The sequence below is a fragment of the Scatophagus argus genome, chromosome 22 (genome assembly GCF_020382885.2).
Source record: "Scatophagus argus isolate fScaArg1 chromosome 22, fScaArg1.pri, whole genome shotgun sequence".
Classification (NCBI taxonomy): Eukaryota; Metazoa; Chordata; class Actinopteri; family Scatophagidae; genus Scatophagus; species Scatophagus argus.
Window position 1 is genome coordinate 8,587,406 of NC_058514.1, and position 12,287 is coordinate 8,599,692.

Genomic DNA, 12,287 nt, shown 5'->3' on the forward strand with positions numbered 1-12,287 from the left:
TTCTCATTATTTTGTCCAGGTTTGACATATTTTACTACTATATTTTTGCTTAATTGCTTGAGTGAGTGTGTAGACAAGCAGAAAATGCGCTGGAAAATATTCTTAGGACGTACACTGAACATTGATTATCATTGTCACATAATACAAGTCAGAAAAGGAAAAGATGCAGAAAAAAGAAGCAGATGTGTCAGCAATTATTATGAAACTTGGACATAAATGTTGTGGGAATGTAGTACCAACAATAGTAAGAATATTTTGCATATGTAATACTCACATATCAGCAAAAATGCTGCGCTCTCTTGTTTACTTTAGACTAAATGACATAATTTGAATGAAGTCACAGCGTAGCAATCAGGGAAGTACTTCGTCCGCTGGAGTTGGAAGAGAAAATGTGACACTGTGAGTCAGGTCATCTAAAGCAGGTCACATCCAAATATAACCCAGACAGCTTAGGACCTCGCAAAACAAAAACACACTGGCTGCAAAACTGGAGTGCTCGAGGGCACGTATTCAGATCAGCAGGTGAGACAGATTCATGTGACTAATCTAAAATGTCATCTTTGTGGTGTCATTGCTAATATGTCTGATTTATATTAATGCTCTCACATATGACAGCATTTCAAGTGTGAGCAGGGGCAATACCCTGCCAGCAGCTCTTTACTGACAAACAAGTGACATGCTGTGGACAAAGCACAAAGTACAGACAAAGTTTTAAGATGTTCTGAGTTACCTACTTGTAACTTAATTTTGTGCTTTTCTAAAAGGGATTCAGCTGAAAGAGTCTCAGTGTTTACAGGGTGTAAACACATTCTTGTTGCTGTGTCCCTTGATATAGAAATGGATGACTTTGAGCAGGAAGGCATAAATGAGGAACTTATTGAGTTTGCCATTCGAGAGAGCATTCAAGATGCCTACAAGGTCCCGTGTTCAATTGGAAACAGGTAGGACAGAGTTCAAAGGCTGTACATGTCCAATATGCTTTCACTGAAAGAGAAAGCAGGACTACCTATCAAGAGCACCTCTTTAATCTATCAATTGACCGAGTAAACAAAAAACTCCAACTCTGCTGTGACGCTCTATCACAGTTATTTGTAAATGAAAGTAATATGGTTACCGTAAACTGATCCACTGTTCTCCTTTGGTTCATCAGGAAGGAACCAAATAGTGACACCTTTGTGAAGATAATGGAAGCCATTCACAAAGGTAAGAATCATATTTAACCTGGTCTGTCACTGTTTGATTGTAAGAATATTTCATTCATACTACAGTAAACAGCAGTGAGCAACATTAAACAAAGCAAACAAAACACATCTAACAGGCAGAGGCACCATGCATGCTTTTCCCCAGGTGTTTTGTATGGGTTTTGGTTGTGTCTCCACAGGTGATGTGTTTACACTGCAGAAACTCTCAGGTAGTGTGTCTGCCTTCAAAGAGAGGGACAGCAGGGGAAGGCTGCCTCTCCACGCAGCAGCTGCGCAGCCACACCAAAACATCCTGCATGTGGTGCTGCAGGGTGAGAGCGTTTATATCAGTGCAGAAAAGCGGGAGAGGTAGACTTTGTTGTTCTTCTAACTTTAACATCCTGTTATTTGTGTTTTTGTTGCAGCGTTGACGTCCACAGACCTGACCCTGGAGGAGCAGACAGAGGATGGGGACACGTCTCTGACTCTGGCAGCAGAGGCCGGCCTGGTGGATAACGTCAGGCTTCTGTTGGAGCACGGAGCTTCACCGCACAACACCAACAGCAGGAACGAGTCTCCTTTGCTGATCGGTAACACGCTCACGCAGCCTGCCCGATCAGCATATTCGACAGCACATTCCTAAACAGAACGACTGGTAGATTACAGCTTTACAAACAAAACTGCTCTGTGTACATGTGTTCATATCATGCCACTAAGCAAATTGTTATTTCCCACCTCACAATGAGCCATGAAGCTTGCAGATACAAATGTTAGCAACAGATTAAATTTATTTATTTATTTTTGTATTTCCTCTGTGTTTAGTGTTGTAATTATCACCTTGTGTCACCTTGTATTTTCTACACTTTGCAGCAGTGAGGCAGAGATCATACGACATGGTTTTGTCCCTCATAATGGGTGGGGCCTTTGTGGAGCAGGTGTGTCTCACCAAATGGACGGCCACCCATGAAGCTGCAAAGGTGAATAGTGAGGCACTGACACTGGCTACAGCACTAGAGAATCAGAACTCAGCATCCAAGCGAAATTCTGCATTTACTCCTTCCTTTTAATGTCCTTGCTTCCTCTCTTTTGCGCCAGGTGGGTTGTCCAGCCATTGTGATGCTGCTGCTTCGACATGGAGCCAAAGTAACTTCCAGAGACGGTCATGGGGTGACTCCTCTGGGGATCGCTGCTGAATATGGCAACACTGAAGCTTTGGAAATACTCATACAGCATGGTAAAACACTAAAAGTTCTGCTCCACATCATCTCATGTTTGTATGTTGAGTAAAATCTTTTTCTCCCTCATTAGACCTTGTTGTATTCTCCTGGTGCTCCACTAGGTGGTGACGTGCATGCCCAGGCCAGCAATGGCGACACAGTCCTGTATGATGCAGCTGGATCTGGAAACCTGGACAGTGTCAAGCTGCTCCTGCAGCACGGAGCCAACCCGAATGTGGCCAGCTATGCTTACCAGCTGCCCATCCACAGAGCTGCCTATGAGGGACACATACTGTGAGCTTCATGTTCTGAAGCTGTGTGACTATTCAAAAGAGCATCCAATCATCTTCGCAAACCAAATGTGACAATATTCTCTTCCCAAAAGCTTGAAAATATCTGAGTTTTAAAAGATAGTCGAGCTCCAGAAGCAAAGAAATGACTAGAGACAAATTAACATTCCTTTCCTCCTATTTTGCAGCCAAACTGATGAAACAGTAGGCTGAGACATTTCTCCCTCTGCACCTCACAGCTCGGCAGTGTTTTCACTGTAGTCATTTCCACAAAGAGCCTTTTGTTTATCTCTGTTTTTCAGTTCCGTCACCAAATAACACTGTAGCTCAAACCACAGTCTAATCAAGACTTTTCTCAATGTCCTGTTTTCTTCTTTTAGCATTTGTTTTTCACTGTTTTTGTCCCTCACGCTCTTCCTGTTTGCCCTGTAGAGTCTTGAGAACTCTCATCCCCATCACCACAAAGAGAGCTATCCATCTCTCAGGCCAGGACCCCATCCACTCAGCAGCTGACGGGGGACAGGTCGAGTGTCTGCGGCTGCTTATCAAGAGAGAATATAATGTTAATGCCTTGCTAGAACCTCACATCTCTGGTATGCTAAACTCTCCCACACACAAAATTATATGAATCTTTAAAAGAAAATAGCTCAAAAGTCTTGTCATTCTTAGTGTCCCTAAATGCATCACAGATGAGAAGTTTAGAACAAGTTTAGAATGGTCACTGCTTGCAACATCATGACCATCTTTACCAAAGAATAAAGATGACTGACTGTTCACTGTGTTGGTTTACCCGCCCCAAAAAAGTTTTAAATGTCTGAAATCCAACGGCTTCCTAACAAGTGTTTCATGTTTATACATGCGTCTTGTAGATAATAAATTACTATAAAACAACTGACTTGTCCTTATGCATTATCTTTAAATCATGCAGCAATAACTTACAATCATAACACAACTTTAAACCTCACAGTAAACAGCTTGGTCCCTGCTTGAATGTAAATCTTGCTGTAGAGAACTATGGCGACCTCAGGAAGTCTCCTCTCTTCTTTGCTGTTTCCAATGGTGACGTCACCTGTGCTGAGATGTTGCTGGCAGCTGGAGCGAGAACTGACCTGGACCCACTACGATGCATCCTGGTCGCTATACGAGCTGAGAGGTGTGCTGTATACATAAGCATGCGTTCTTGGCCTTTCCAACATATGTGGTGGCACCAAGGTTGTAACATAGGACTGCTCTCTGTCTGGCTGTTTTCAGGTATGACCTGGTGCAGCTGTTGCTATCGTATGGGGCAGAGGTGAACTGTTACTTTAGAGTGATCAGCAACACGCTGTTCCCTACAGGCCTGCAGTACTGCCTGAGGGACCGTGTCATGCTGAGGCTACTGCTCAACAGTGGATATCAAGCTTACAAGTGCGTCTACCAACAGTACAGTACAGTGACAGTACTGGTTCACTTTTTCTCTGGTTGCTGAAGGCGCATTCAAGCACTGAAATTGCACTGGCGGGTCATTTATAAAATTGCACATTTTAACATTTCATCTCTGAAACACTTTCTTTTGTAGGTGTTTCCAGTGTTGCCATGGCAATGGTGAAGAAACGGACAGTACCTGGACTGATCTCCATAACCAAGCCTACCAGATTTACAGTCAGCCTAACATCATCACAGTAAGAGCCAGTTCAGGCAGACATATATACACATCCACTCAACAAATCAATGAGCCGATAACCCAACAAAACAATTCTATCTAGGGTTTTTTCTTTTTCAGTTCTGTGAGTTTGTATCCGTGTCGTGGCTCACACATCTGGTTGGTGGAGTTGTAAGGATGCTCCTGGACTATGTCAGCCACGTCAACATCTGTCCCAACCTCAAACGCATCTTGAAGAGGAGGCCAGAGTGGGATGAGATTTCTGACATACTGAGTACAACTTTTACGCCATTATTTTGAATTAAAAAAACTATAATGTTAAGTCATGGGCATTTTTAAGAATGTGTCATGTCATTACAGGTTATATGATTTTCTGTGCATCCCCAGGCAAGCCAAGGTCTCTGCAGCACCTGTGTCGACTGGTAATGAGAAGTCACATGAGCCTCAGGACACTAAATGACCCTGAAGCCATGGCTTCTGTCCCTTTTCCTCCAGGACTGAAGAATTATGTGACCTACAGAGGCGACAACCTGTGTGGTGACCTCCCCTCCACGTGAAACATTTTGTTTATACCACCAGTATGACTGAAACACTAATGAAAAAGCACTAGTAACTTTTGAAAAATAAGCCAAATGAGAATATATTTTCTCCTGAAGTCCTATTTATCCTAGTCCTATATAGTCCTATATATTTGTTACATTTCATATTTTACGAGCTACAGTGTCTTGCAGTGTGTGAGTGTGATTAATATTTCTGTCACAAAGGAAGACTAAAGTTTTCTCCTGCTGAAATGTCAAATTTCTTTATGCAGTCTATTTCATTTACATACTACACTTCACAGTTGACATAGTATATTCCGCCTCTGTTTTCTCATAAACATTAGCAAATCAATCCTACTAGAGTATATTATACTTTGGACAAAAACTGTGACAAATCTGTGCTGCCCTAAACTGCCCTCTTTCTATTCTTATGTAGTACATGGTTATTTATGCACTGTTTATATACCAAATTGCATTGCAAATCATTTAATACAACTGAAAAATCCATTAGATAACTCACAATTCTTAAATTGACTGTACACCCACACAGATGTTTCCCCATTTTGTTAAATAAACCTCAAGGAGAAGTTTCAAAGAAATTTCATCAACCCATCATAATTATTTAAGTGTATGTTGTCCCTCTCTAACAGGTGCAAGAGAGTGAGGGAAACATCAATCAAGGGCAGCTTGCATGCACTCATTAAGTTCTGAGAAGAGGTTCTAATCAGGCAGGTTAAGTGAAAACACCTGTGGACAACATTATTCTCACTTTGTGCTGGATTTAAGAATACACATATAATCAATATTTAAAATTTAAAAACATGATAATAATGTTGCAAAAATATAATGTCTTTGTATGTTTTCTTGTTTTTTAATAAACACTAATGTTCTTTTCTGATGCTGCTCTGTTGTATTTGGGAGATACATTATCTCTGTTTATCTTTCTTGTTCTGTTCTGTCGGTATATTTTGGCTATGAACAAAGCCACTCAGGCTGCGGTGACAGACTGCTGCGTTGACAGGCCACAGTCTCTGAGCTCACATGCTTTTTGTGGCTCTGTCTCTCAGAGCAGTGCTTCCCAAAAAAAGACGCTGCATCATGGGGCCCACACTTTAGTACGTTCCCCTCTGATCCCTCTCTTAAGGCCTAAACAGCAGCTGCGGAGATTAGAAAGGAGAGGACAACGACACACACACAGACTCTGGCTCACAGCAACACGAATGTCCAGGATAGATCTGGTTCAGACGGCAGTGGTCTCTCATCAGAAGCCCCTTTTGGCTGGATCTTTTCACCTCGCCTGGACTCTAAATTTCTGATGACCCCTTATGCCCGTGGATCTCCAGCAGCCTCACTGTGGTTCCTGTCTTCTGTTGGAACCTCTGTTCCCACACGGCCACTTCATTTTGGGGTCCAGACTGAATTATACACAACTTTAAGACCTGACCTTTCTGTACTAATCGCCTTTGGCCATGAGCTTCTTCGGGTACCGTCGAGAGCTGAGTAAATATGAAGATGTCGACGAGGACGAGCTTCTGGCTTCCCTCAGCCCTGAAGAGCTGGCTGAGTTGGAAAAGGAGCTGGCAGACATTGACCCTGATGCCAATGTGCCCATAGGACTCAGACAGAGAGACCAGACAGACAAAACCCCAACGGGCACCTTTAGCAGAGAGGCCCTCACGAAGTATTGGGAAAATGAGACACGTAGATTGCTGGAGGACGAGATAAGTGGAGGAAGCCCCAAACTGGTCAGTGATGGTTTTTAATTAGATTTACTTGTTATTTGTTGAATGTGCCAGAGGCAAAGCCAGCTTGTTTGAAGTTGTATCAGATAGAAGTTAAGATTCCATACTTAATAAAGCTAAAACTAAAGCATTTGAAGCGCTAATACAAAGAAAAATCATAACAAACTGCAAACAAACTTTCATCCACAGCTGTCCTAAAACCATCTGTGTTAATTTCGTTTTTCACTGTATACCTATTTAAGTTTAAACAGTGAACAATTTCATCAAAATACAGGATGAAGAACAACAGGAGTGTGTAACAGAAGGAAACAGTGGAGAGGAGGATGAAAAAGATGTTGAAAATGAGAAAGAACAGAAAAAGTACGAAAAACAGAAAGAGAAAGACAAGAAAGAAGAAGAAGAGGAGGAGGAGGAAGAGGATGAGGATGAAATAGAAGAGGAAGAGGAGGAAAGTGAAGAAGAGGAGGAAGCCGTAACAGAGGAGGAGGAGGAGGAGGAGGAGGAGGAAATCGAGGAAGAGGAAAAGGGAAATGATAATAAATTAAAACCTGAACCCTCAAAAGATTCTGGGATGCAGACGTCACAGACCGATGTCCCAATGCTACTGAAGCCACAGAGGGTGGAGCCCATGAGACTGACTCCTCCTCCTCCACCTGCTGACCCAAACACGCCAGGAAACCCAACCGTTGTTGACGAAGCCCTCCAAAGGGTTCTTAGTAATGACTTTGAACTCACAGAGGTTAATCTCAACAACATTGATGATATCTCACAGGTAGGGACACAGACACCTGATATTAAAGATGTGTTCATGTTAGTGGGAAAATCGGCCAGCCTCTACGTTCAAATGGTGTTTAACAGTCCAAATACACAACCTCCTTGAACAAGACATTCAACAAAGTTCAACTGTTCAGTCAAAATAATAGATTAGCCATGGGTTTTGAAATGTACTTTGAGTTTGGTCAGTAGTGAACATGATTTAGCTTCGGTAGCCTCCTGGTCTTTACTGTGGAGTAACTTTTGATTGTATGCCAGCTTATTTTTAGAACCCGGCATCATGCCCTGGTTATGTAATGAAGGGCAATGTTATATACTTGGTACAAACCCTGTGTAAAACAGAATGACTGAATGACATGGTGTCTTCAGTGAACAGCTTTGACAATATTTCTGCAAGCTATTAGATGAGTAAATCATGAATGTTTGGGCTCAAAAGATATTTTTTTTTACTCATTTTAGCATTATGATGGGTGGCAAGAGGAGGACTACGTTGCATCTTGGATGTATGTCCTTATGTTAACTGTGTAAACACTGACTTATTTAAATAAATATGCTACATATCTTCAGGGATGCTCTGACTTCTAACTGATGGTGATGACAAGTTTTTAATGTTGCGGAAAGCATAAACATCTTAATTTACTTCTTAGGAAACCCTTATCCGGTTTGCTGAAGCACTGCGGTCCAACACACACGTGCGAGTCTTTAGCCTTGCAAACACCCGAGCTGATGACCCTGTGGCTCTGGCCATTGCTAAGATGCTGAAGGAGAACTCGTCCATCACCAGCCTGAATATAGAGTCCAACTATGTGACTGGGAAGGGCGTAATGGCGCTGGTACAAGCACTTCCAGGAAACAATACCCTGACTGAGCTTCGGTTCCACAACCAGAGACACATGTGTGGAGGACAGGTTAGTTCTCCTTTCTCACTTCCAATTTTGTCTAAATCAAACAAATCTTCACTAAAGTCCGGTAAGCAGTTCGTCCTCTCTACCTGCATGTGCAAGGTGTAACCTTTTGTAACAATGCCTCCATTCCCTGAAACTCCCGCCGCAGGTAGAAATGGAAATGGTGAAGATTCTCAGAGAAAACTATACATTGATCAAGCTGGGCTACCAGTTCAACCTGCCTGGTCCCAGGATGAGCATGACAGGGATCCTCACCAGGAACCAGGACCGCCAGAGACAGAAACGCCTGCAGGCGCAGAGACAGCAGCAGCAACAGGGTGCAACAGAAGGAGCTGTCAACCCCAGAACCACTGCACTGGTATGAGGCCTGTCTAATGAATTAGGATTATTATTCCACTGAACTGGCTGGACAGGAAGCTACTGGCCGACAGATGCGTTCTGCTTTTCTAGTGTTCTCCATCACTGTTTTCAAAGTTGCCACGTCAGTGATGAGGTGGCAACTCAAGGTGTCATCAGCTAACAAGTTGCAAAAAACATTTTAAGACATTTACCCTTGCGTACTGCACCTGCAGTCTTTTCTTGTCATAAACATATTTGTAATTATCCATTTTCTTCCTTCTTCCTGCTTCCTTCTATCTCTAGAAAGGAACTCCCCATTCATCACCTTACAGCTCACCCAGAGCCTCTCCTTGGTCCTCACCCAAACTCCCCCGGAGTGACCCGGCTAAAAAGCAGACTCCTCCCACTCCTCCTCCTCCTCCCCCTCCACCACCTCCTCCTCCCCCACCTCCCCCACCGCTGCCTCCCCCTCAGCGTGAGAAGAAGCCCACCAGGATGATCGCAGAAGTCATCAAGGCGCATGAGGCGGGCAGCAAGAAGGTGGCAAAGACAAAAGGTAAGAAGGGCAAGAAAGGGAAGTCGAAGGAGTTGGGCAAAGACGAGACGAGTAGCATCCTGAAGGAGCTCAAGCATGCGCTGAGGCCTGTGTCGGTGGACAGAAGAGGGGATGAGGGCAGCAGGCCATCCACGCCAATGAGGTCTGCTCATGACCAGCTGATGGAGTCTATCCGCAGCAGCAGCATTCGCAACTTGAAACGGGTGAGTGGAAGGACCTGTGCAACAAGAGACATTCACGTTTCCATTCTTTTTATCAGCATTATCAGTGGTATTTTTTCCTAATTACTGCATCAGATTGAATTGTTTGGAAATGTATTGAGTGAAAAGTGTCAAAAAAACATTCCTCCTCCACAAGCACTCGAGCAATGTACTTATTTCAAAACTGCAGAGTGCCTCTACAGGCAAACTGAACAAGTAGGGAGTTAAATTTAGATGAGGATGACACAGAGTCAGTGGTGACTGAGTCATCTCTGTGGCTGACATGCTAGGTTCTGTCTCTACAATGGGGTGGGCAGGCAAAAGGCTACTTACCACCAACCAACAGAAAGAAATACAGAAAAGCCCAAATAAAGTCAATAATAATGTAAGCCAAACCCATCAAGTATTTCTACCTTGAAGAGGCAGATGTGCTGATACAGAGAAAATAGAAGGATGTAAAAACAAAACATATTAAGACAAACAAAACGGAGAGAATTAAGGTTTATCTTGCATCTGAACTTTGTTTTTCTGCCATTGTGAGCGAGAGGTATTACCTCGGCTGAAGATTTAGCACAGCTTGTTATGTTGTTAGAGTGGAAAATCAGCTCTGACCTCAGTTGGCGGGGTCTCCTAGCTGTGAAATTCCTGCCACTTACTGAATGTATTTATAGAGACTGTTCAGTGGAGCTTTGATAAAGACAGATATGACACGTTACCACAGCATGCACCAACAACACGCATTCAACAAAACAGCCTGATAACACTTCATCTGTTGACGCCACTGAGGACATCACGCACACATTTGATCCAAAGTCTGTGTTTGTAAGCGTATCAAGAAAACAGTTATAATGACGAATAGCCCGTGTAAATGATTATAATGAATAACGCACTGCAGTCACGATCACTTTAAAGTACGCCAACACTAAGAAAGGTACAGGGTCAGCAGCACTTTTAGCTTGATATGGCATAAAGACTGGAAACGGGATATCTAGTCAAAGATAACAAAATCTGTCTGCCAGCACCTTTGAAGCTCATTAATTTATATAGTTAATAGATATAGTTTAATAGATATAGTTATATCTATTAAAATTACAACCTGAAAACAAACGAGAAGAGAATAACATGTTGTTGCTGTTTCCCCCTGTTTAATAATAAGCTAAGCTAAGCTAACTGGGTGCTGGCTAGAGTTTAGAGTGAGGGTCGATATTCTCATCATTAGTCCTTATAATAAATGGAATTCAAAAACTGTGGTTTGACAACAACATTCTTGTACCCATGCCTCGGAAGCCAAGTCATTTTCCCAGTCATCACTCATTCTTCTCCTTCCTATCGTTGCTGTCACCATCAGATTTCTTAAAAAGCATGAATGCCTTAAAAATATTTCTCATGTCCTGCGTTTAAAACTGACATAGCATTTCCATCATTTTCCAGGTGGAACTCCCACAACATATACGATAATTCAAGCAGAACTAAAAAAGTTCTACTCTACTCATTGCCATGGAAACTGGGGGGAGTCTGCATCATGATGACGATGGAGTGACCAACAAGATTATGAAAGTACAAGACGAATACATGTTGGGAATCCTGCGGAGGCAAAAACTGAATTCTTACTCATGAAAAAGAACATATAGTGGAAATTTGCACTGCAACAACAGCTCAACATTTTACTTATGTTTAGTTTTTTTTTTAAGTATTTATGCATAATTGAAAACTTGTATTTTAATTTTGAAATGAGTTGATTGAGCTGTTTACTATTGGCATTTTAAGTTTTCTAATTCACTGTTTTCTTGTAAAATTGTAAATATGATCTGTTGTTGGTGGAATGATGTGTTGATTTCTAAATATAGCCATTTGGTGTATGTATGTGGACTGTTCTCTTGTTACTGGCTGACTTCCACTTGAAAGAAAAGGGTCAGCAGTATAGAAAACACACACAGACACTGTTTTTATGAGTGAGTCAACTCACCGGTCAAGCGCCGCTGATGCATATTCCCACTTGGACACACTCACAACACACCCACTCCGGTCAGCATGTATTATAGCAGGGCTTTTGCGCACAGTCTTTGAACAATTCACAATGCATGACATGTGAAACAAAGCAGTCGCCACTCATCACTGGTGTCACAGACATCAACTTAATCAAAAATGATTAAATGAAATATTGTGGGCTGCTTAAAAGTTGCATTCCAAAACAAGTCACAAACTACTTGTATGTAGCTTTTGGGAAAAATGGAAAGCAGAAACAGAGAGACCTTTGCTCATTTCAGTACATTTGGTGGATTTACATCTACAGCTTTACTTGATGTGCTATGACGAGTGGCTACTGTTGGCTAATGTTAGCAAACTTATTAGGCTACTTTTTAACTGACATAACTGGGTCTGTTTGCTGGCTGTATCACTCCTTTATCCGATAACTGTCACTTATGTTTGCTTTAAGTGAGGTTCAGTAACAGGCCTCATGTCATATATTTTTGTGCAAGTCTATATGACTACTTCTGCCAGATAACTGCCAGTGCGGCCACAGGTGACAGCTGCAGGCATAATGTTAATGCTAATACTGAACAATCAGAGAAAAGTAAATAATAATGCTATTCACATAAAGTTGAATAGCATTAGTCACCACAGGCTACTGGTTTTACTGATGTATTCAACATTTGACTTTTAAAATCAATGTGTTACATCTTCTCACTTTAAATACAAAATTAAAATCTTAAAATTACCCAAAACCAACCACAGTTTCAAGCTAAAAATCACTGGACCAGTAGGCATCCCTCATTGTCATTACATTAGATGGGCAAGACCCCAGAACTGAGAATGTTCAGTCAAGAGAGACATATCGACAAGATAGAAAGGAAGGGAGAGACTGAGAGAAAGTGATGACAAATCAGGCAGACAGAAAGAA

General features: G+C 42.1%; 2 protein-coding genes across 3 annotated transcripts; both read left to right on the forward strand.

Moving 5' to 3' along the window:
- The first annotated feature begins 368 nt into the window (after positions 1 to 368).
- asb15b (ankyrin repeat and SOCS box containing 15b) lies at positions 369 to 5,092 on the forward strand. Of its 2 annotated transcripts, XM_046378994.1 has the most exons (14): positions 369 to 522; positions 836 to 941; positions 1,151 to 1,203; positions 1,382 to 1,513; positions 1,607 to 1,771; positions 2,052 to 2,158; positions 2,277 to 2,415; positions 2,521 to 2,692; positions 3,121 to 3,281; positions 3,697 to 3,841; positions 3,940 to 4,095; positions 4,247 to 4,349; positions 4,451 to 4,604; positions 4,718 to 5,092. In XM_046378994.1, exons 2-14 carry the CDS (start codon positions 838 to 840, stop codon positions 4,885 to 4,887), a joined length of 1,761 nt encoding a protein of 586 aa, XP_046234950.1. In that variant the 5' UTR covers positions 369 to 522; positions 836 to 837; the 3' UTR covers positions 4,888 to 5,092. The 2 variants fall into 2 exon arrangements, with proteins under 2 accessions (XP_046234950.1, XP_046234951.1); XM_046378995.1 differs by lacking the exon at positions 1,382 to 1,513.
- Positions 5,093 to 5,760: 668 nt separating this feature from the next.
- Positions 5,761 to 11,072, forward strand: lmod2b (leiomodin 2 (cardiac) b). The gene is made up of 6 exons (XM_046378996.1): positions 5,761 to 6,614; positions 6,886 to 7,383; positions 8,033 to 8,293; positions 8,439 to 8,648; positions 8,933 to 9,388; positions 10,817 to 11,072. Exons 1-6 carry the CDS (start codon positions 6,339 to 6,341, stop codon positions 10,841 to 10,843), a joined length of 1,728 nt encoding a protein of 575 aa, XP_046234952.1. The 5' UTR covers positions 5,761 to 6,338; the 3' UTR covers positions 10,844 to 11,072.
- The last annotated feature ends 1,215 nt before the right edge of the window (positions 11,073 to 12,287 follow it).

What these genes read in the sequence shown, in the direction of transcription:
- asb15b (XM_046378994.1), top strand. Translation starts at nt 838, where the DNA reads ATGGATGACTTTGAGCAGGAAGGCATAAATGAGGAACTTATTGAGTTT. An exon ending in CGAGTCTCCTTTGCTGATCG is followed by an intron (nt 1,772 to 2,051) that starts GTAACACGCTCA and finishes TACACTTTGCAG; the next exon opens with CAGTGAGGCAGAGATCATAC. An exon ending in GGAAATACTCATACAGCATG is followed by an intron (nt 2,416 to 2,520) that starts GTAAAACACTAA and finishes GTGCTCCACTAG; the next exon opens with GTGGTGACGTGCATGCCCAG.
- lmod2b (XM_046378996.1), top strand. Translation starts at nt 6,339, where the DNA reads ATGAGCTTCTTCGGGTACCGTCGAGAGCTGAGTAAATATGAAGATGTC. An exon ending in ACATTGATGATATCTCACAG is followed by an intron (nt 7,384 to 8,032) that starts GTAGGGACACAG and finishes TTTACTTCTTAG; the next exon opens with GAAACCCTTATCCGGTTTGC. An exon ending in GCATTCGCAACTTGAAACGG is followed by an intron (nt 9,389 to 10,816) that starts GTGAGTGGAAGG and finishes ATCATTTTCCAG; the next exon opens with GTGGAACTCCCACAACATAT.